Genomic DNA, 20,822 nt, shown 5'->3' on the forward strand with positions numbered 1-20,822 from the left:
AAGGAAGGAAACCCATGGGAAATGCTGGAAATGCAGGAAATCAGGTTTCTTTGGACACTGTGATGTCTGGTTTCTAATGCTGAGTTGGCTCCTCCCTATGGCTGCCTTGTTCTTAGCCATTGACCTTAACTCTGCCAAGGGCTACCAAGTGTTTTCATTATTTGTTTTTAATTCCATCTGTAAATTTTGAATTTGAAAACCTTTACACAGAATTTTGATTTTTTTAACTTGAAACACTGTTCTCTTTTTTAAAAAAAACCCTGAATTTTAAAATAAATGATTCCTGAAACAATCCTTAACATCAGTATTTTTGTTTTAGGTGAAGGAAGAGATGCTGTTTGAGGCCCTGGTGACCAGGAAGACGGTGACAGTGGGAGAGAAGCTGATCTTGCCATACAAACTAGCAGAGGTCAGTACGTGATGTTTATTCTTAAAAAGGCAACTCTGGGGATGATTTTCAGTGCTTGAAGTTGTACACTCGGAGTTTCTTTCAGCTTTTATTTATTTAGGTCAAAATAACGTGGGAGAAACTAATGGGGATGAATTTAGAAAAGGATTGGCTTCCCTTCTGTGCCATTCCTGGAAGATTTGCACTTTATTCTGATGGGTCTGAAGTGGTTTAGTGACTTGTAGCTGTGTAAGAGTTCTCCAGAGCACAGTTGGGTGTTGCTGAGTGTCTCTGATTAATCTCCACATGTCATTCCTTGACTGTGGCACCGATTCATCCCACAGCAGAGGGGGGATCCAAGACCCCCTGGACATTTTCCCTGGGTTCCAAAGCCTACATTAGTGCTGGTTCCTGTGTGGCAGGAGCAGGGGGCTCTATAGGAGACTCCCATTAGCTTTCCCTCAGACCCCTCACAGCCTGTGTCCTTCTGTGGGGCTTTGGAACAGCCACAACTCCACCAGCTGCTCCCAGACTCAAGGGTCTTATGTGTGATCAAAATGGGATTTTCAGGAATTTTGAATTACCCACAGAAACACCTCTTTTTCCTTTTACAACCCCCAAAATACATAAGTTCTGTTCTGCTGAGCTCCTTGTTTTGCCTCTCCTGTTCTTCTATCCCCCAGTTTAAGGACACTGAGCACTCGCCATGCTCAGTCCTTCCCTTCCCCCTTAATTGTAGCTTCATGTAAGAATTTGCAACATCTTGAGTAGTGCCTGGGAGAGCAGCCTGGTGTGCTGCAAAGAACTCAACACATGGTGTGTTGTCAGGGGTCAGCTGGAGATATTTTGTCTCCTTTTTACAGGAAAAAAAAAAGTATCTTTTCTCCCCTTTTGAGATTGTGTGTTTCAGCTCAGCAACTGTTACCAGCTTTTATCTTTAAAAAGTTAAGTGTTGCCTTTGTGCAAGGCTTGAATCTCCCCTAACAAAGGGCACACAGAGGCTCTGGCAGTGTCTTTGTGATGGATATTTAGTGGATGTGGTGTTCCTACCTTTTTTCCTGCATCTTGGGCACAGACTTAAAAAAAAGTGGCTAGATAAGTTTAGAACTTTATAACTACCCTTCTGCTGGAGGTTACTTAGAGTCATAGAATGGCCTGGGTTTGAAGGGACCTTAAAGATGATCTCTTTCCACCCCCTGCCATGGGCAGGGACACCTTCCACTAGCCCAGGTTGCTCCAAGCCCCAAGTCCAAACTTCCAGGGATGGGGCAGCCACAGCTTCTCTGGGCAGCCTGTGCCAGGGCCTCCCCACCCTCACAGCCAACAATTCCTTCCCAGTATCCCATCTAACCCTGCCCTCTGGCAGTGGGAAGCCATTCCCCCTTGTTCTGTTCCCCCTGACCATTGTCAATAGTCTCTCTCCATCCCGTCAGCTACTTCAGGTACTGGAAGGCCACAATTAGGTCACCCCAGAACCTTCTCTTCTCCAGGCTGAACAATCCCAATTCTCTCAGCCTTTCCTCATGGCAGAGCTGCTCCATCCCTCTGATCATCTTGGTGCCTCCTCTGGACTCTCTCCAGCAGCTCCACCTCCTTGTGCTGTTGTTCCCCAGAGCTGGAGGCAGCTCTGCAGGGGGGGTCTCACCTGAGGGGGCAGAGGGGCAGAATCCCCCCTCCCCTGCTGCCCAACAGCTGTTTTGGATTGAAACAGCTGGAAACAGTCTTACCTTGCTGCTCTTTCAGTTGAGATCAAAGAACCCTCTTGAGACTGAAAATGAGTTTCTCAACTGCTTCCCAAAATGTTGCTGGTGATGTCACTGCTCACAAATCTCATGTGTTCACTTAGAGAGGTTTGTCACCAGTATCCAGTCAAAGAAATGAAAGATGGGGTGTGTTGTGGTGGGGGAGGACAGAGAAGCACCAGGCTCCCTTGGGAAATGTTGATGGAATCTCTGTGATGAAATCATTTTGTAAGAAGCTGTGAATTGTGTTGAAAGATGGGCACCACCCCTGCTTTGTGTTCACCTCCTTCCAACATCAGCATCCTGATCACATTTTAGCCCCCAGTGACCTCACTTTAGAGCAGGTTCACCACTGACCTGCTCATGCTCCACAGAGCAGAATTTGAGTTGCTCTGACTGGAGCCTCCCCGTGATAAGAGGCCTCTCCTGGTCTTCCTCTGGCTCAGGGAGTAGGAGAGGGGACTTAAATTCAGATCCGTCTCAGTCAGGAAGGAAGAGTGGGGTTCATTTGGCATTTTGGGACTTTACAAAGACTATTGATGTCTGATAATCCCCACTCATGACTCATTGGGCTGTTGGCAACCAATGGGATGGTTATTCTTCCTGTGTGTTTAACAAAAGAGCTTTAGAGTTGGCTCAAAGGGATGGAGGGATTGTGGTTTTGAGGGTTTTCAGACATGACTGTCCCACCACAACCTCTGTACCTCATAGGCAGCTGCTTTTCCTGGTGTATCGAGCTGCTGCTTTATTTTGCAGATGCTGGAGGGTTTTTTCACAGCTTGATGCACTGAAAATTTCAGGGGAGTTTGTCTGGAAAAGACTGTGTTGCAGTGGCTCTCAAAAAAAGGGTTGTAAAAGTGTCACTTGGACATGTCCTTACTTGTTTACACCATCAAGAAGAACCTGTTGGATCTACTGATCTTCAGGTGGTAGAGAGATGGTGGCTGCCCCATCCCTGCAAGTGTCCAAGGCCAGGTTGGATGGGGCTTGGAGCAACCTGGGCTAGTGGAAGGTGTCCCTGTCCATAGCAGGGGGTGGAATGAGGTGAGCTTTAAGGTCCCTTCCAACTCACACCAGCCTGAGATTCCATGTAAAAACCTTGAAGCCTTGGGTTTGAGATGGGTTTTGAGCTTTGATGAGATTCCTCCCTGCATCTGCTCCACACCAGTGTTTCACTTTCTGTGCTGGGCACAGGGGCTGAGGTTTGCTGACCCCTTTCTTCAGGACTGGAGTACACGTGGACGACAAGTCCAAGTAGAAATGCTTCCCGTGGAATGGTTAATGTGAGTGTGGTCATTCCATGATCCCAGCCTGGCCCCTGAGTCATTTGCACCCTCAGGGTCCTCCTGTCACAATTGTCACCCCCTTCTTGGTAGTGTTGAATGGGCAGAGGAGACGTGGTTGGCCTGGAGGAATCCTTTCCTTCAGGGTTTTGGAGGGTCAGAGCTGAGATTGGACTTTTACTGTACTCTTCCCCTTTCCCGAGCCGTAGCCCCTGGGTGCCCGGAGAGGCTCCTCCGTGGGATTTGCAGTGATGTCACATTCCTGGCTGGCTGCTCCTCGCTGTCTTCTTGTTGTGCTCTGATTGAAACAGGGGCCTGTGGTTTGGGGCTTTTTTTTTTTTTTTTTTGGAAACAGTGGTTTGAGTACTTGGCAACTCATTTGAAATGTTCTCCTTCCTGGCAGTTGTGAATTGACACCAGACTCTTCTCCTGGGTTTGTTCTGCTCATCTTTGCAGTATTTAGGTAAAACTAAATGTTTTATTCTGGCATGTTTTGGTGCCTGGGTAGAAGGTACTGCAAAGTGTCCTTGTGGGGAACCACTTGCAGACAGACCTCAGGGAATCCCAGACTGGTTTGAGTTGGAAGGGACCTTAAAACTCATCCAGTTCCACCTCCTGCCATGGGCAGGGACACCTTCCACTAGCCCAGGTTGCTCCAAGCCCCATCCAGCCTGGCCTTGGACACTTGCAGGGATGGGGCAGCCACAGCTTCTCTGGACAACCTCTTCCTCACCCCTCTTACAGGGAAGGATTTCTTCCCAATATCCAAACTAAATGTGCCTTCTTTCAGCCTAAAACCATCCCCACTTGTCCTGTCCCTCCAGGCCCTTGTCCACAGTCCCTCTCCAGTTCTCTTGGAGCTCCTTTAGGGTACTGGAAGGTGCTGTAACGTTTCCCCAGAGCCTTTTCTTATCCCAGCAGCCTGAAGCCTGCAGTGTGCAGAAAGCTGCAATTGCCACCATCTCCTGTCTGTTTATTGATATTGTTCTTCTTCACTTATGACTTTTCTTGATGGCTTTGCCCCAGGAGTCATGTTGGGCTTTGCCTCCAGGACTAACGTGCTGGCTTTGAGTTATGCAGAAATATTGACTTTGTCAGCTCTGTGTTTCTGTTAATAAGTCAAGACTTTCTGAGCCTGGCCTGCATAAAACTGTTCTGCTGGGTGATCCAAGGAGTGGATTCCAGTGCCTAAAGGAGGCCTACAGGAAGGCTGGAGAGGGACTTTTTACAAGGGCCTATAGTGACAGCAGAAGGGGAATGGCTTCCCACTGTTGGAGGGCAGGGTTAGATGGGATATTGGGAAGGAATTGTTGGCTGTGAGGGTGGGTAGGTCCTGGCCCAGGTTGCCCAGAGGAGCTGTGGCTCCTGGGAGTGTTGAAGGCCAGGTGGGATGGGGCTTGGAGCAACCTGGGCTAGTGGAAGGTGTCCTTGCCCATGGCAAGGGGTGGCATGAGATGATTCAACCCAAACCAGCCTGTGAATGTATCATCTAAATCAGATTAACAGGTTCAAATGTTCAGTTGAAGTCCAGAAAAAGTCAGAACTCCAAGAAAGCAAAACCAGTGCCTCTGGTGTGCCAGCACTTGCCATCGTGTTCAGCTGAGCAAGTTCTCCCCAGCACAACTAAGGTTTCATTTTACTTCATCCCACCCAGGAAGGTATGAGGTGTGTGGCAGCAGCACCTGCTCGAGCAGGGCCACAGGGAGGAGCAGATAAATGGTTGTGAACTGAACTCCCATTTCAGGGTGCCATCTATTGCTTCTTGCTGGGTAGTCAGTGCCCATCCTTGGGATATTCCCAGGATTATGGAAGGAGCATGTGGTTCTTCAGGAAGACCCTGCAGAGGGTAATGTGCCAACAGGTTTTCTAAATCATCAGTAAATCAGTAAAGGTGGTGTCTCACCATGGTGTTAACGTTCGAGGACGCTCCCGTGTCGCTGCTGCAATTTCAGAAATGAAGGAGAAGGCAGCCAAGGAGAGTCCTGCTTCTGAAGGGAAACAACACTCCTTTGTAGCTACAGCCTCTCCAGGCTGTGGCACTGATGGCAAACATGGGTTTGATTGTAGCTCTCCAGCTGCATCTCCAGTGCCTCCGAAATTCCAATGAGCAAGGGCAGCACATCCATAAATAATGCTTGTCTTTACCTCTGGCAGCTGCCTCTTATCTCCTGAGCCACGCTGGCTCATCTGCCCCAGAGCTGCTCCTGCAACCATTCATTTTCCCTTTTATAGCAGCTGGATGGGGTTTTGATGCAGTGTTTGAGGCGCCGGCGCAGTTTGGGCAGGCGCGGAGGTTGAGGAGCTTTAGGCTGTCGATAAACTCAGGGAAAAGGCTGCACGGACATGAAAGGCAGCACTTGTGTTCTCAGGGCTTGGGTCAGTGTCCAAAACAGCTGCCAGTGTCTTTATCAGGAGTGAGATGGTGGATTAATGGAGCCAGGAGCAGTCCATGGGTTTCCAGAGAAATCACAGTGGAGCGTTTGGGAACAGCGAGCTGGACAGGTCCATTTATTTAGCAAATCAAATGCAGTGGGAAGGACCTTTGGAAAAGGCTGTGGAAGCAGTAAAGCCATCAGTGGTACGAGGGTTGACTGGGCTGTTTGGATTAAGATCTGTCCTAAACACGGGGCATCTCTGCAACCACAGTCACATTCTCCTTAATAAGGTAAAATATAGCAGGCACGTTGGTGAAAGTGGGAAAAATGGGATTTTAACGGCAGTAAATAACACCCACTGTGGGTTGCTGCTGTCCTTCTCCAAGTGCCCCCCAACTCCAGACTCTGGGCTTTTTTTTCATGTGTTATTACTTTTTAGTTCTCCTACAGAGGTGGAAAAGTTTCATAAGCCACAATTCAAGTATTCAAAAGGAAAAATCCAAATAAATATCAAGTGCCTTGAGTGATGGTTGGTAGGAAACATGCGACCAACAGGAGAGCAGAGCATTAGATCAAATCTTGGTGGAGACCTTGGGATTTGTTAAAAATCTTTCTCTTGATCCTACTTGTAATCTGAGCACCCTGTTAATCTGTGTGAGGAACTGCCTTCCTGGGCCATGTCTGTCTTCCTGCTTCTATATAATTCAAAGAATTCAGTTTTTTTCCATCTCTGCTGAAGGGCTCCAAGGCCAGGAGTTTATGCCTTGACTCACAGTCATTTACCTCTCTCAAATCCAGTCTTGCTTGGTGGTTCCATTCCCCCTTTCCATCATGCCAGAGATGAGCCCCATGTCCAAGCTCCTCAGCCATCCCTGCCCTGTTTCCATCCCATCTGTTCCCTTTATCAGCCTGGTGTCCATCACCTACTTCTCTGTTTTTCACCAGTTTCTGCATTTTTTTCCATGTTCTTCATCTGATGAGGAAAAACTTGTTATCAAAGTAAATACATCTGTTAGTGAACCCTCTTTTACATTCCTCCAGAAAAAAGAAGGTTGTTTCCATTATGTTTTCAATATAACTCTGTTGGTATTTTTTGTTAAAATGCTTTATTTTGACAGATCCTTATAATTTTCAGCCGTTTGTGATCAAGGACATTTTATCCCTAAGGGTTAGTTAACGAATTAATTCACACTTCCAGCAGAAATCTGATGGGAAATTGCACAACAGAAGGGAAATAAAAGATGTGAGACAACTTCTTAGGCAACAACTGACCTGATTCTTCCATTCCTTTAATTTTGGAAAGCTGTTGGGAGCTGGTTGTTTGATGTGATGAGTGTCACTATAAACAAGCCTTGTATTTAACTTACTTTTTGCTCATAATTGTAAGTGGAAAATGGGTATCCCAAATCCCAAAGGAACCTAAGGGACTAAGTTGTGTGTCCAGTTAGAAGCAGATGTTGTGGAGCAGATGTTGGGCAGCAGCCTTGAAACCCCCCCGTGTCTCCTGTGCTGATCCCACAGCGTGGGCAGCAGGTGAGGGTGGGACTCTGCCCCCTCAGGTGAGACCCACCTGCAGAGCTGCCTCCAGCTCTGGGGTCCAACAGCACAAGAAGGACATGGAGCTGCTGGAGCGAGTCCAGAGGAGGCCACGGAGCTGCTCCAAGGGCTGGAGCCCCTCTGCTGTGGAGCCAGGCTGGGAGAGCTGGGGGTGTTCACCTGGAGAAGAGAAGCTCCAGGGAGACCTGAGAGCCCCTTCCAGAGCCTAAAGGGGCTCCAGGAGAGATGGAGAGGGACTTGGAACAAGGGATGGAGGACAGGCCAAGGGGGAATGACTTCCCACTGCCAGAGGGCAGAGTTAGATGGGATATTGGGAAGGAATTGTTGGCTGTGAGTGGATGAGGCCCTGGCCCAGGTTGGCCAGAGGAACTGTGGCTGCCCCACCTCTGAAAGTGTTCAAGGCCAGGTTGGATGGGACTTGGAGCAACCTGATCTGGTGGAAGGTGTCCCTGCCTATGGCAGGGGAGAAAATTAGATGATCTTGAAAGTCCCTTCCAGCCCAAACCGAGCTGGGATCCTGGGATCATGTCTCTGTTTGGGTGGCTGGAAGCTCTTTAGCAGCTGGTTCTCTGTGCAGGTGTCACGTAGCCGTGGAAGGACCATCGAGCTGTTCTGGGAGCAGAGCACCCAAACTGCCACTGAATCTGTGCAAGGCTTTTTATTCTGCATGAGCAGGTGCAGCTCTAGGTCCATGTGGAATCACCCTGTGATTAGGTAGGAAAGCTGGTGCAGTTCAGGTGAGATTTGCAAACCCAAATATTCTGGCTCCTGAAAATCTGGGATGTGCAGAAACAAACAGGGGGTGACAAGCATTAATCCATGTTTTTAGCGGAGCAGTAGGGCAGGAGGAGACAGTCCCGGTCTCCTGCCAGCCTTTGCTTTCCTTGTCCTTTCATCCTCTCATGCTCATTGTCCCTGGGTCTGTGCTGGCTCAGCTGACCCAGAGAAAGTTCTTGGAATGGGAGAAGAGTTGGGTTTGTGTCCTTTGGGAGAGGGGGAGAGGAGAGAACCTTTGCCCAGGAACACTGGGACGGGCACATCTGTCCCTTCTGGTGCCACAAAACCATTCAATGCTATTTTTTCATGTCACCAAGTGTTCCTTCACCCTGACCTTCTGTACCTGGGCTGAGTTTTTCCTAAGGAACACAAGACACTTGGCACATCCAGGAATAACCACCACAGGATGGTTATTTGGGGCGTTTGGGGCTTCAGATCAGGGAGAACATTGAATTTTCAACATGAGCATTTAATTTTCAGCACATTAACAGTTAATTGGCAGGCACACAAGATAGAGAAGCCAAGCAGAGCAGAGCATAATGAAAGGAAAAAAGTATTTCATTACAGCAAAGAGCTGATGTTTCATTCTCTTACGTCCTTGTAGTGGGACTGTCTGATGCCTTTTCAGACCATTATAAGGGAAAAGGAATGGAGTTCCAGGGCCAAATGGCATAACATTACCTAAGATGTTAAAAAAAACAACAAAGGGAGAGATCACAGTTGCAACTAATCCCGAGCCTGAAAATATTAGAGGAGAAAAAGTGGTAACGAGACAAAATAATTAATAGCGTGAAGAAAGTGGGATGAAAATTGTCAGTCCTGAAGCACGAGGACACTTAATGGAATAGAAAGTAGCAAAACTGCTGGAAGCACCTACTTATCCCAAAGCCCATTAGCTTGGGAGACTCATTGTCACCACGGGTTATTATGTGAGGAGCTCAGCAGGATCCCTTTGAAGAGCTGCTGTTGATGAGTGTGCTCAGAATTAACAGAAAAATAGTCAGGGAATAAAAGTGAAACCTCACAAAGCTTTGAAGAGGCAAACAGGCGTCTCAGGGCAACCTGAGAGGGTAGAACTTCAAAAGCAACCTTTTTGTGGGATGAAGTTTCTCATTTTTCCCTGTGCCTGGTGACGCAATAGGGATGAGATGAGTAGTGGTTTTGTCACTGGTGTCCTGTATGCATTGCTGCAGGGAATTCCTGCATGGGATGCAGCATCTTTTCTTTTTTAGGAAGACTGAGTTCATCAACGTGGGTGGGGTTTTTTATCCTTTTTTATCACTTTATTATATGATTCTCTACCCTGACATTCCCGCGAAGTGGAGTGTGGGAGGTGATCTGGGATCTGGTGTAAGGGTTTGTTTCTGAGGATCTCTCAAACTGCTGATCTTCATAGAATCTCAGAGTGGTTTAGGTTGGAAGGGACCTTAACAATCTCCTTCCAACCCCTGCCATGGGCGAGGACACCTTCCACTAGCCCAGGTTGCTCCAAGCCCCATCCAACCTGGCCTTGGACACTTCCAGGAATTGGGCAGCCACACCCTCATATACCAAAGCTCTTCCAGTCAGTCAGATGCCCTGTGCCACCATGGAAAATCCTGGGTGTTCCTGCTATTTATTTGGCACTAATGCCTGGAAAAACAAGGAAGACATTGGGATTTCAGGATTCCTGAACAAAGTCCAAAATCAGGACTTCAGGAAGGGAAATGGTGACTTTCCATGGCCTACTCTGCCTGGCACCAACCTCCTGCTCCAGCTGCCTTCCCATCCTCAAATCCATTCTCAGCCCTTTAAAGGATTCTTTTAATTACATCTGATTACTGAAAAGGCACTTTAATTTCACCGAGTCCTTTTAGTTACTGAAATTTCTAAGATCATGCGAAAAGTTTTCAAGGAATGAAAACAAACCACTCCTGGGTTGCTGAGTCAGCTCTTCCCACGTGGGATGTCATTTTGGTACAGTTGCTTGGAATATGGGTTTTTTTGTGTACAGTCCCAACCTGATTAAGTTTAGGTTGATTTTTTTTTTTTTTCTCAGCCTGAGGCTGTTTGTCAGTGGCTGAAGGAGGAGGAGGTGTAGGAGCTCCGTGGCTGTGCAGGGTGTGCTGCACAGCCTTTGCCTCTCCAGCAGTGGCAGCTGAGGTGTGAGGAGAAATAATTCCCCTTTGAGGAAGTTTGCCAAAAAAAAAAAGTAAAAATAGCCTGTACTGATGATGCTGATGCACTGGCATAACAAGTTTTTCTGTGATGTCCCTCTACTTGGGAAGGGCCAGTAGAAAGGTGGGACTTGGCTTACAAAAGCTCGGGTGCTATTTTTGGTGGTGCCTCGGTGGGGCTGGAGGTGTGTTGTGCCTGTGAAGTACTGAGCAAATTGCTCTGGAGGTGGCCTCCAGGTTCCTCCTCGCATCAGGTCACACAACAACTTCTCCTGCTACTAAGTAACTTATTAACTGATTTATGTCCCGGGTTCCCTGTGAAAACATGGCCTGGATGGGAGCTCAGTTCGTGGTGTTGATACAGCAGACTCTGGATGAACAAAGGTGGAGAAAAACTCCTTTTTGTTGCCTTGGACCCTTCCAATTTGGCTGCCTGCTGGCTCTGAACTTCTGCAGCTCTGTGATTGCTCTAAAAGTCCCTTTCAGAGGGGGTCATCCCCATGTCTCTTCTCTCATCCTTTCCTCCACAGGGAGATCCACAGCCTTGTTTTCTGGAAGAGAGAGTGGTTTTTTTCTTTCCTTTTCTCTTTTGATCTGTCACAGATGCTATTTTCTAACCACACTACCCAAATCCAGGGGCTGTGACTGAAATCTTTTTAGGAGGATGATGTCTGGAGCCATGTGACTCTGCTATTGAGAGGTGGGGAAAATTGCTAACGAGATTTGTGTTGGTTCCCTTTGCTCTTAACTGTGACTTGGGGGCTGGTTGTGAAAAGCGTAACCACAGCAGATCACAGACAGTCAGCTGCAGTAGAACAATGTTAGAGACTTCAAATCAGCTCTAACCATAACTAGCAGGCTCTGCTCTGGGATGGGATGGGATGGGATGGGATGGAGCTGGGGCTGGGGTCTCCCATCTGTCCTTTTCCAAACCTGCCCTGCCACTGGTGAGACATAAGAGGTGTGTCTTCAACATATCCACATAAGATGTTCTCCTTGAGATTTTTCACTTTATTTTCCTGATTTCCATCCATGTAATGACAAGAGAATGAGTTAGGAGAGGGCAGTTGCAGGAGCACACTGACAATTCCCATGTTATTAACACAGGAATGACACGAGCCATTTCATTAGGATTGTATGTCAAATAGTGTGAGGATCGTGGAATCACAGCATGGTTTGGGTCGGAAGGGACCTTCAAGAAATCTAATTCCACTCCCTGCTATGGGCAGGGACACTTTCCACCAGACCAGGTTGTTCCCAGCCCCATCCAACCTGGCCTTGGACACTTGCAGGGATGGGGCAGCCACAGCTTCTCTGGCCAACCTGTGCCAGGGCCTCCCCACCCTCACAGCCAACAGTTCCTTCCCAATATCCCATCTAACTGGCAGTGGGATCTCCTCTGGCAGTGGGAAGCCATTGCCCCTTAGCCTGTCTCTCCATCCCTTGTCCCAAGTCCCTCTCCGGCTCTCTTGGAGCCCCTTTAGGCTCTGGAAGGTCTTCTGGAGCCTTCTCTTCTCCAGATGAACACCCCCAGCTCTCCCAGCCTGGCTCCAGAGCAGAGGGGCTCCAGCCTTTGGAGCAACTCTGTGGCCTCCTCTGGACTGGCTCCAGCAGCTCCACATCCTTGTGCTGCTGGACCCCAGAGCTGGAGGCAGCTCTGCAGGTGGAGTCTCACCTGAGGGGGCAGAAGGGAAGAACCTCCCCCCTCCCCTGCCCACCCCTTGGCCAGCAGGATGGACACACTGGCCCATGGTGAAAATATTCAAAATGGTTTTAATGATATTTTTTAAATAATTATTTTTTTTTATAATTAGTGGTTTGTTATCTCCTATGGTAGCAGGTAAACAATTAGCTCTGAAGGACTGAGTTGTCAGCCTGGGGATATATAGATGCAGGAAGGTTGTCACTCTGGATAAATGCATTGATTTGACTTCTCCTGTTGGGATTTTTTGGGAAGGGTGTTGGCAGGGTTTGGGAAATCCCCTAAAAGTACCTCTGAGTAATGGAGAGGGACCTTTGTCCAAGCAGGTGATTATAAAGAGACTGGGAAATCGGTCCAAGGCAGGTGGTCACGGAAGGCACTGGGAAGTGGGAGAACATGAGAAGGTGTTTGATACGTGAAGTTGGAAACTGGTACCAAAACCCCCCTGTGAATCTGGGAACTTTGTAACTGATGTGGTGACAAAATCCCTGTTTCGGTGTCGTGTTGGGGCACGACGCAGCAGCATATGGGAGTGACATTCCAGGCTATTTTTTCTCATTGGAAAATCCACGCATAAGTTCTGGAAAACATCATCGCCACTTGCATCTCTTGGATGAAATCTGTTGGCAGACAGAGCCTTGCTGCCTCCCAGCTCCAGGGGGAGAGGGGAAGGTTTGTGCCAGGATGTGGCAGGAGCCAGGGATAGTGCAGGGCTTTGGAGTTTTGTTGGTTTTTAAAATCTAGAGTTTGCAGGTGCATTTATAGAAGTAAAGCATAAAAATGAGCCTTGGCAGGGAAAGTTTGTACTGTTTTTAAATGAACTTTTCCTCTTTTTTTTTTTTTTTGCTGTTAGAAATTAAACCCTGCATCTTTCACTCCTCTTCTTTCACTGATGCTTTTAAAGCTATTTTTCCTCCTCCTTTAATCGGGAGGAGGAAAATCATTAAAGAACCTTTTTGCAGGCTGAAGTCAACGTGGTGCGTTAAGGGTTGGAGCTCTCTTAGGGAAAGCACCCAGGGGAATGACAGGCTTTGAATATGATGTGAAGATAAAATATGAGTGTGGAAAATGACATCACCCTTCTCCAGCCCGAGCATGATATAACACTCCTGGATGCCAAGACAGGGATTAAGCCAGAGTCTGATATCCTGCAAGAGCACTTTCCTCTGGGTGTTAAGCCTCTGTTTGAAAAAAAAAAAACCCTAATCCTGCTTGTCTCAGCCCATGTCCCATGAGCCAGAGGGGAACCACAAAAGCCACTCAATCCATTGCTGTGGATCAAACCAAACGTGCGACGTGTTCAGGTACAAGTGGGAAGGGAGTGGGAGAGCAGGAACCCACAGTGCTCCATGAACCCACAGTGCTCCATGTGCCCACGTGGGGGGGGCTTGGGACCCACTCAATGGAATGAACCTGGTGGGAGATCAGTTTTGGCTGAGCAAAAACTCACCGTGACCCATCCATGGGCACTCACAGCCCCGAAACCAGCCATGCCCTGGGCTGATCCCACAGCGTGGGCAAGGGGGAATGGCTTCCCACTGCCAGAGGGCAGGGTTAGATGGGATACTGGGAAGGAATTGTTGGCTGTGAGGGTGGGGAGGCCCTGGCCCAGGTTGGCCAGAGAAGCTGTGGCTGCCCCATCCCTGGAAGTGTCCAAGGCCAGGTTGGACGGGGCTTGGAGCAACCTGGGCTAGTGGAAGGTGTCCCTGCCCATGGCAGGGGGTGGAACTGGATGAACTGTAAGGTCCCTTCCCACCCAAACCCCTCTGATTCTGTAAGTGAGGCACTAAAACCTGCATTAGGACCAGAAGATGGATTTAGACCTTGCCTAATTCAAGCCACTTAGTGGTTTTTGTCTCTTTTTTTTCCAACCCAGCAGTGTTCTCTCAGCTTTGGTGATGAGCCGTAGATGTGGTGGCAGGTTTTGGTTGTGGTGCTACTCTCCTTCCTCACCACCCCCCCTCATTTTCTGCTCCTTCCCTAATTTAGCTCTCACAGTGTCTCTCCCTTCCTTAGATGCTGCTCCATCTCAGAACAGCAGTGACAGTCCCAACAAACCACCCTCAGCACTGTTCCTCTCCCTACAGCTGCAGAGCCAAGCTGGAACCACCTTCCATGTGTGTTTTCTTCCAGCCCTTGTGGAGCAATAACAGTGTCAGAGAGAAAAATGGGATTTTTGTAGTGTTTTAGTCCATGTGGTCACCACTCCTCTGACACGAGCCCTTCAGTAGTATCTGGCACCCCTAAACTCTACTCAAATCAAAGTGTATTTTTAGTCTTCTTTATTTAATCACTTAATTAATGATGATCATTATCACCAACATGCCTTGGTGGACTGTTTCCCATTGACTGCACGTCCAAGGCTTACTGGGAACAGGGGGTTGGCTTCTCCTCCTGGTCATTAGATCCCTTTAGGAGATCCAAGGGCTTGAATTGCTCTTGGTTTTGCTTGTTCTAATCTCAGATAATTCCTCTTCACACTTGCCAAGCATTGCTAATACCTATATTTTAAAAAAAAAGAAAGACATAAATGTGGGTTTTTTTAGAATAAAAACTGATTTCTTTCATTTTTTACTCCTACATGCAGCATAATTTTTGGTGAATAGATAGTTTGAGGCAAAGAAGAAAACAAATAGACTTTTTTTCCTGATTTTTCCCCTATTTGGAAATTAAATATAGCACTTAAACCCACAGAAGTGATGGAAGGAAGGAGATTTTCAGCTGAAAATCTTAGGTAAATACCATGGCAAAATTCAGTAGGTATTAAAATGTGATTTTGTCCTCTGAGTCATCTTGGAATGAGGCATTTGTGTTCCAGTAAGTACAGATGTAATTATGAAGCTAAGTTTCACCTTCAAGATTAAATGGGGGGGAAAATGGGAATGGCTGGTAAGGATTTTAAAGCAGCCATCAAATGATAAGGAAAATCAAACCCTTTGTATGAGGATAACTCGCTAAATTATTTCTGTGGTAGGGTATCAACAGGTTCCTGGGATTTAGTGCCAAATCCCTGGGAGCAGAAATGCCAATTGATTCCTGGGGGGACGCATTAAAAATGTATTTCATGTGTTAAAAGGAAAGCAAACAAATAAGGCTCCCAGAGAACCACTAAAAATCCATATCCAGACTGGGGTTTTGGAGGGATTTCCTGAAGAGTAAGAATTCTGGTGCTGCTTTTTTCTTCCTGAATATTTCGTTGGAAGCACCTTTCATCCTTGTATAGAAATTCTAGGAAGCCCATCAAAGGCCCTAAAGGAAAAGGGGATATTTCGTCTCTTCCTGTGCTCAGATCTGATTTCCTGGAGGGAAGAGTAATCTCTGTTTCTGCTCCACAGAAGCAGAAAAGGTATTTTGTGGTGCCTGACTTGACTTAAATCGCTGAACTGCTCATGTCTTTGTGTTTTGCACCAAGTCTTGCAGACTCCATACCTGGAAAGAAACGTTTCTGACCAGCCTGGAATTACTGGAGTTGTGAGGTGTGTGTTGATAGGGGTCTGAAAGGGGAATTGTTGCTTGTCTTCCTCCTGGAGGGCAGGAAACACCCGCACACGTGGCTCCAGTCCGGAAGAGCTGCTGGGTCATCGGGAGAGAAAGAATCCATAGGTGGTTCCTATGGCTGTACCGAGGTCATTCCTGTTTAACAGCTGAATTTTTGAAGCTGTTGCAGGTTCTCCTTGGGAAAATTACACGGAGAGTTGCTTGTAAAGCCAGATTTTTTGGGATGGGTGGGAGTTTTTGCGTTTGTAGGGAAATGCTGGCGACGGGTTTACCCAGTGTGAACAAGTAATGTGGATAACATCCCTCGTGAGGTACACACACCCACAGTCTCCAGGGAAAATGCTGCAAAACTGGAGGAAGAAAAGGCCAACAAATCTTTTGGAGTTGACAGCAAAGCACTAAGTCGTCTGCTGGGCTAAAACAAGGCAACAGGTCAGGCTGTCTTCTAACAAATCTTCTCTTCTAGATCCAAGGAATTTTCCAGTCTCAAACATTCCCTTCTCAAGTACTCGTAGCTTGCAGAAAATCTGGAGTGAGTGCACTGACCTTGCTCCCACATCCACGTTGTCCCCTGCTGAACAATTGGGATTTAACAGCCTTGCACTGACCAAAAAGTGTTGAAGTTTGGTCATGTTGCCCGGTGGAGTCACTCAGCACATCGTTATGGCTGTGCCCAGATTTGCATAATGCTGGGAGATGGGATAAGGGTTGTCAGAGTTAATAAACTCCCCAGGTATTTAATCCTCATTAGGGCTCTAAGTCGTTTTGGTGCTCACTCACTTTCCAGCTGTGCTTGTTAAGTCCACTTCTCATTAACCGAGGCTGTGCTCAGCGACTGGGGTCTAAACCCACCTCCTAAGCTGTGTTTTTTGTGGTAGTGACCCCAGATGGGTTGTGGTCTGCAATATGTGAGTGTTAAAGGGCATTTTTTTCCATGCAAAACAGGCTTTGGGTTTTCCTGCCTCACTTTCCTAGGGGAGCTTTTGGCACCGCCTGTACTGGGGAGGCAGCAGTGGAGGGATGCTCAGAAACCCTCCTGAGCAAACTCAAATGTATAAATGGCTACTCAAATGTAATATTAATGAGGTTTTTTATGAACTGATCATTACTGCTGCCCATACCCAAGTATCCATCCCCCCACCTTTCTGCATCATCCCTCCTCACATTAGCCATGAGGGGAGATGGGCAAACCTCTCAACCAGCTGAGATGTTTGAAGCCTTTAGGGACCTGGAGCTGTCTCATAAATCCCCCTTTGGAATTATTCTTACCTGGAATTGATCAGTGCATCGATTTAGTTCCTAAGGCATACAAAAGGGATGAGCTTTGCTTTGCTTTTGCTTTTGCTTTCTGCTGATTTTCGGAGTCTCCGTGTCGAGCGATGCCCTGCACAGAGACAGTGATTTATTTTAGGCAGGCTCTTTTTAAACAAAATATTAGGGGGATTGTTTATGCTGGTTACAAGAGCCCTTCATCCCGTGGTTTTGTTTGGATCAAAAATGTTTAAAGCTGAATGTCAGAGGGGGGGTTGCTGTTCCAGATTCGCTCCAAGGTTGGGTTGGTTAGATGGAATAATTGAGGAATTGATGAAATAATCTGGCTCTTGTGTTTCAATATCACTCTGGATCTCACTGTAGTGAGTAGACCCACACTCCAGGGAATGTTCCTCTTGGCTGTGGAAGTGTGTGACTAAAACCAGTGTCATCTTGATGATTTTTCCTCAGAGAATATCCTGAGTTGGAAGGGCCTCACAAGGACCATTGAGTCCAACTCAGCAGGATCTCTTTGCCTTGTTCTACCTGGGGCATGCAGGCTATGGGATATTGCTGTAATTATGTGCTCTTTGCCTTTCCAAGCCCTTCAGCATTTGTTCCCACCCATCCTCTATTCTCCAGGCTTTATTTATTCTCCCTAGTCTGAAAAATTTACAAGTATTTTAGTTTTGTACTCAGATTTGAACTATTGCTCTTGCTTGTGTGCTGGGTTAGTCAGCAATGTAAACACTGAATCCAATAAAGATCACAGGGGAACTTTATATTCCAGCAGATCATGTGAAAATGGCTGTCAAAGGTTAGCTGGGTGTCTTGGAATCATGGAATCCTTTAGTTTGGAAAGACCTCTAAGATCATCGACTCCAACCATTGCTGCAGCCCTGCCACGGCCACCACTGACCCATGTCCCCACATCCACAGGGCTTTTAAATCCCTCCAGGGATAGGGACTCCATCACTGCCCTGGGCACCCTGTTCCAATGCCTGACCATCCTTTCCATGAAAAAATTTTCCCTAAAATCCAACCTAAACCTCCCCTGGCACAACTCGAGGCCATTTCCTCTCATCCTGTCCCTTGTTCCCTGGGAGCAGAGCCTGACACCCTCCCTGGCTTCCCCCTCCTGTCAGGGAGTTGGAGAGAAAGAAAAGGTCCCCCCTGAACCTCCTTTTTTCCAGGCTGAGCCCCCCCAGCTCCCTCAGCCACTCCAGGTGCTCCAGACCCTTCCCAGCCCCGTTCCCTTCCCTGGACACGCTCCAGCCCCTCAATATTTTGTAGTTTTACGTGTATAAGCTTGGTGAAGATTTTAACCCTTCTTCTTTCCCTGGATTTTCTGGGTACCGCCAAATATTTTGAAAAATTCCAGCAAAACCAGACCTTAAGTCAGAGTTTCAAACCTCAGCTGAGTTCAGGATGGCAGGAGCAGGGAATGCTGCCCTGGATTGGGACCGGGGGATGCTGTGGGAGCAGCAGCAGGCAGAGGATGTGCTCCTGTGTTTAGTGACTTTGTAATCTCAATTCTTGTGAATCTACTGAACACGTACAAATGTGTTTTACGGAGGCTTTTAATTTGAGCAGACTTGGGGTTCTGAGATTATATCTTCTCCCGCCTGTAAAACACAGGCTGTCGCTGCTGGAACTGTGAGTCCTTGTTCCAAAACACTTCAAAGAGACATTTTAATTCTTAAGTCTGTCTTCCCTGTGTTCCTTTTGGCAGAAGATGTTTCCAGAAGTTGATCTATTTTTAAGGTGGCCTGAATCCGATGCCGATCACGACAACTTTAGATCATTTAGTCCAGGGATGAGGACTCCACCACTGCCCTGGGCAGCCCCTTCCAATGCCTGACAACCCTTTCTGGGAATAAATTTTCCCGGAATCCCAGAGTGTGTAAAGTTGGAAGGAACCCACAAAGATCATCAAGTCCAACCCTGGCCCTGCGCAGGACACCCCACCAACCCCAGGATGTGCCTGAGAGGACAGTGTTGAGCCTGCAGGGCCCCAGTGTTGAGGAATGTTGGGGGGTGACTGCCAGTGAGTCTCGGGAATGGTCAGACTGGGAAGCTCCCTCAACACGAGCATCCCAGCCCAGGAAATATCTGGATTTGTCAATACAACAGAGGAAAGAAATTGGCTTATTAAGAGCCAGCAGATTTGCCAATGAGATCCATGTGTAGGTGAGCTCCACCCACCCTGGGTTCTCCATAGGTTACTTTGTCAGGAGTTTCCTCTCAGCTCTTCCCATTCACCCATTGCTTCGAAAAGCAGTGGTTGAAAAATTTGAGATCTGGGTTGTTGATTATGGTTTTGGGTTCCTAATTATCCCTAATATCCAACCTAAACCTCTCCTGGCATGGACTGTGTCACTCCCTGCTCCTGTTCCAGCTGTAGGGAGAGAGAAATGGAGACCACACACTGGGTTCATTGCATGTTAAGAGAAAACGTTGACAGAACAGCTTGTGGTCACAATAAATGTTGCCACCTCCAAAAATCCAGGGAAAAAGAGGTGGGAATAAGCTGATAGAAGATAAATGATATGCTACATGAGCTTTATGGTGTCGTTTGGGGTCAGTGAAATGAGGCCACTCAGCTGATGTTCTTCGAAGGGAGGGTTGGTGAGAAGGATTTCAAGGCAATGTGTGACAAGCAGTGATTTGTTACAGTTCAGGCTTTAATTGAAATAATTATGTGTGAACCTACTGTTTCCTTTTTTATTCTTCCACAGTGGCAAAAACAAACCGAAATCTAACAGTCATGGTACCCTAAGTTTTTAGGGATTAATATGTACCAAGGCTCTACTCAGGGTAATCATTTAAACCAGAGAAGAATCAGAAGCAGCAAGAACAAAGATAATCTTTAAATATGGATTGCTTTCTGGTTCTGTCTGGAGGTGCCTTTCCCAGAGCCCAAGGACCTTCCTTTGATCTTGGCTTTCATCCCATCAAGTGAAATCTCTTTGATCGTGGCTGGGAGCACCGTGGTGGGGATGTTATTCCTTTTTCTGGGAGAGCTGCTGGAGGAGCAGTGAACCTGCTCCCTGTGATTTGTAGCTCCTGTTGGCAGGACCTGGAAAACTTCAAGTTTTCAGGAGCAGTCAGATTTCCTAGAGGGATTTTAGCCTCCCCCTTTGTGACCCTTCTGCTGGTACCAGGCACTGCCTGGCCTGGCGGGCGCGTTCCCATCACTTGCTGTTGTTGCTATGCAATATCAGCCCTCCTCTTTCCCTCTCCTCCAGGGAACTTTTCAAGGATCTTGGTGAAGTTATTATATATATCTTATACATTTTATGTATATCACGGAATCCCAGAATATGCTGAGCTGGAAGGGACCCACAAGGATCATCCAGTCCAACTCCTGGCCCTGCACAGGACCTTCCCCTAGAGTCACATCCTGTGCCCCACAGGATCATCCAAACACTCCTTGAGCTCTGGCAGCCTTGGTGCTGTGCCCACTGCCCTGGGGAGCCTGTTCAGTGCCCGACCACCCTGTGGAGGAAGAACCTTTTCCTGAGATCCAACCTAACCCTCCCCTGGCACAACTTCAGGACCCTTGGGTCCTGTCACTGGTCACCACAGAATATATATTTATTTTCTTTCCTTTTGCCACCAGTGTTGGGATTTATGGTGTGATCTTGTGTATCATCCCCTTGAACGTACCGAAAGAAGCCAAGCCAAAGTCAGGGCCACATCTCCCAGCCCTGGGATTGCACCAAACTCCTGTTGGCACACGCGGCGTAAACTAAAACAGCGAACAAAAGCTTTGGCAGGGGAGAAATAGGAACATTGGGCGTGGGAGCTTGAGAAGGAAAAGCCATTTTAAGAGCAGAGCAGGAATCTTTTGCAATGACCTTTTCTCCTTTTCCCCCTCAGGCTGTGACTGTGAGGAACAGCATGGCCAAGTCGTTGTACAGCGCCCTGTTCGACTGGATCGTGTTCCGGATCAACCACGCGCTCCTCAACTCCAAGGACATGGAGGAGAGCACCAAGGTAACATCCCAGCAGCTCTCTGGGCTGTGCTCTTGTGGTTTTAAAATAGGTGAAACCTGACTTGAGCTCTGACAGCACCTGCTTAACATCAAGT

The 20,822-nt window shown here is 47.5% G+C and overlaps 1 protein-coding gene across 6 annotated transcripts in view; it reads left to right on the top strand.

Annotated features, from left to right (window-relative positions):
* The window catches only part of MYO9A (myosin IXA), a 167,252-nt gene that overhangs the window by 77,599 nt on the left and 68,831 nt on the right, over window positions 1-20,822 (top strand). For all 6 annotated transcript variants that reach the window (XM_051796356.1, XM_051796358.1, XM_051796360.1 and 3 more), the window contains 2 exons: window positions 320-409; window positions 20,612-20,728. In XM_051796356.1, coding sequence (XP_051652316.1) covers window positions 320-409; window positions 20,612-20,728 — 207 coding nt within the window. The remainder of the gene's footprint in view (window positions 1-319; window positions 410-20,611; window positions 20,729-20,822) is intronic.

The sequence above is a fragment of the Manacus candei genome, unplaced genomic scaffold (genome assembly GCF_025592945.1).
Source record: "Manacus candei isolate 608988 ecotype Guabito, Panama unplaced genomic scaffold, ASM2559294v1 h1tg000046l, whole genome shotgun sequence".
NCBI classification, from domain to species: Eukaryota; Metazoa; Chordata; class Aves; order Passeriformes; family Pipridae; genus Manacus; species Manacus candei.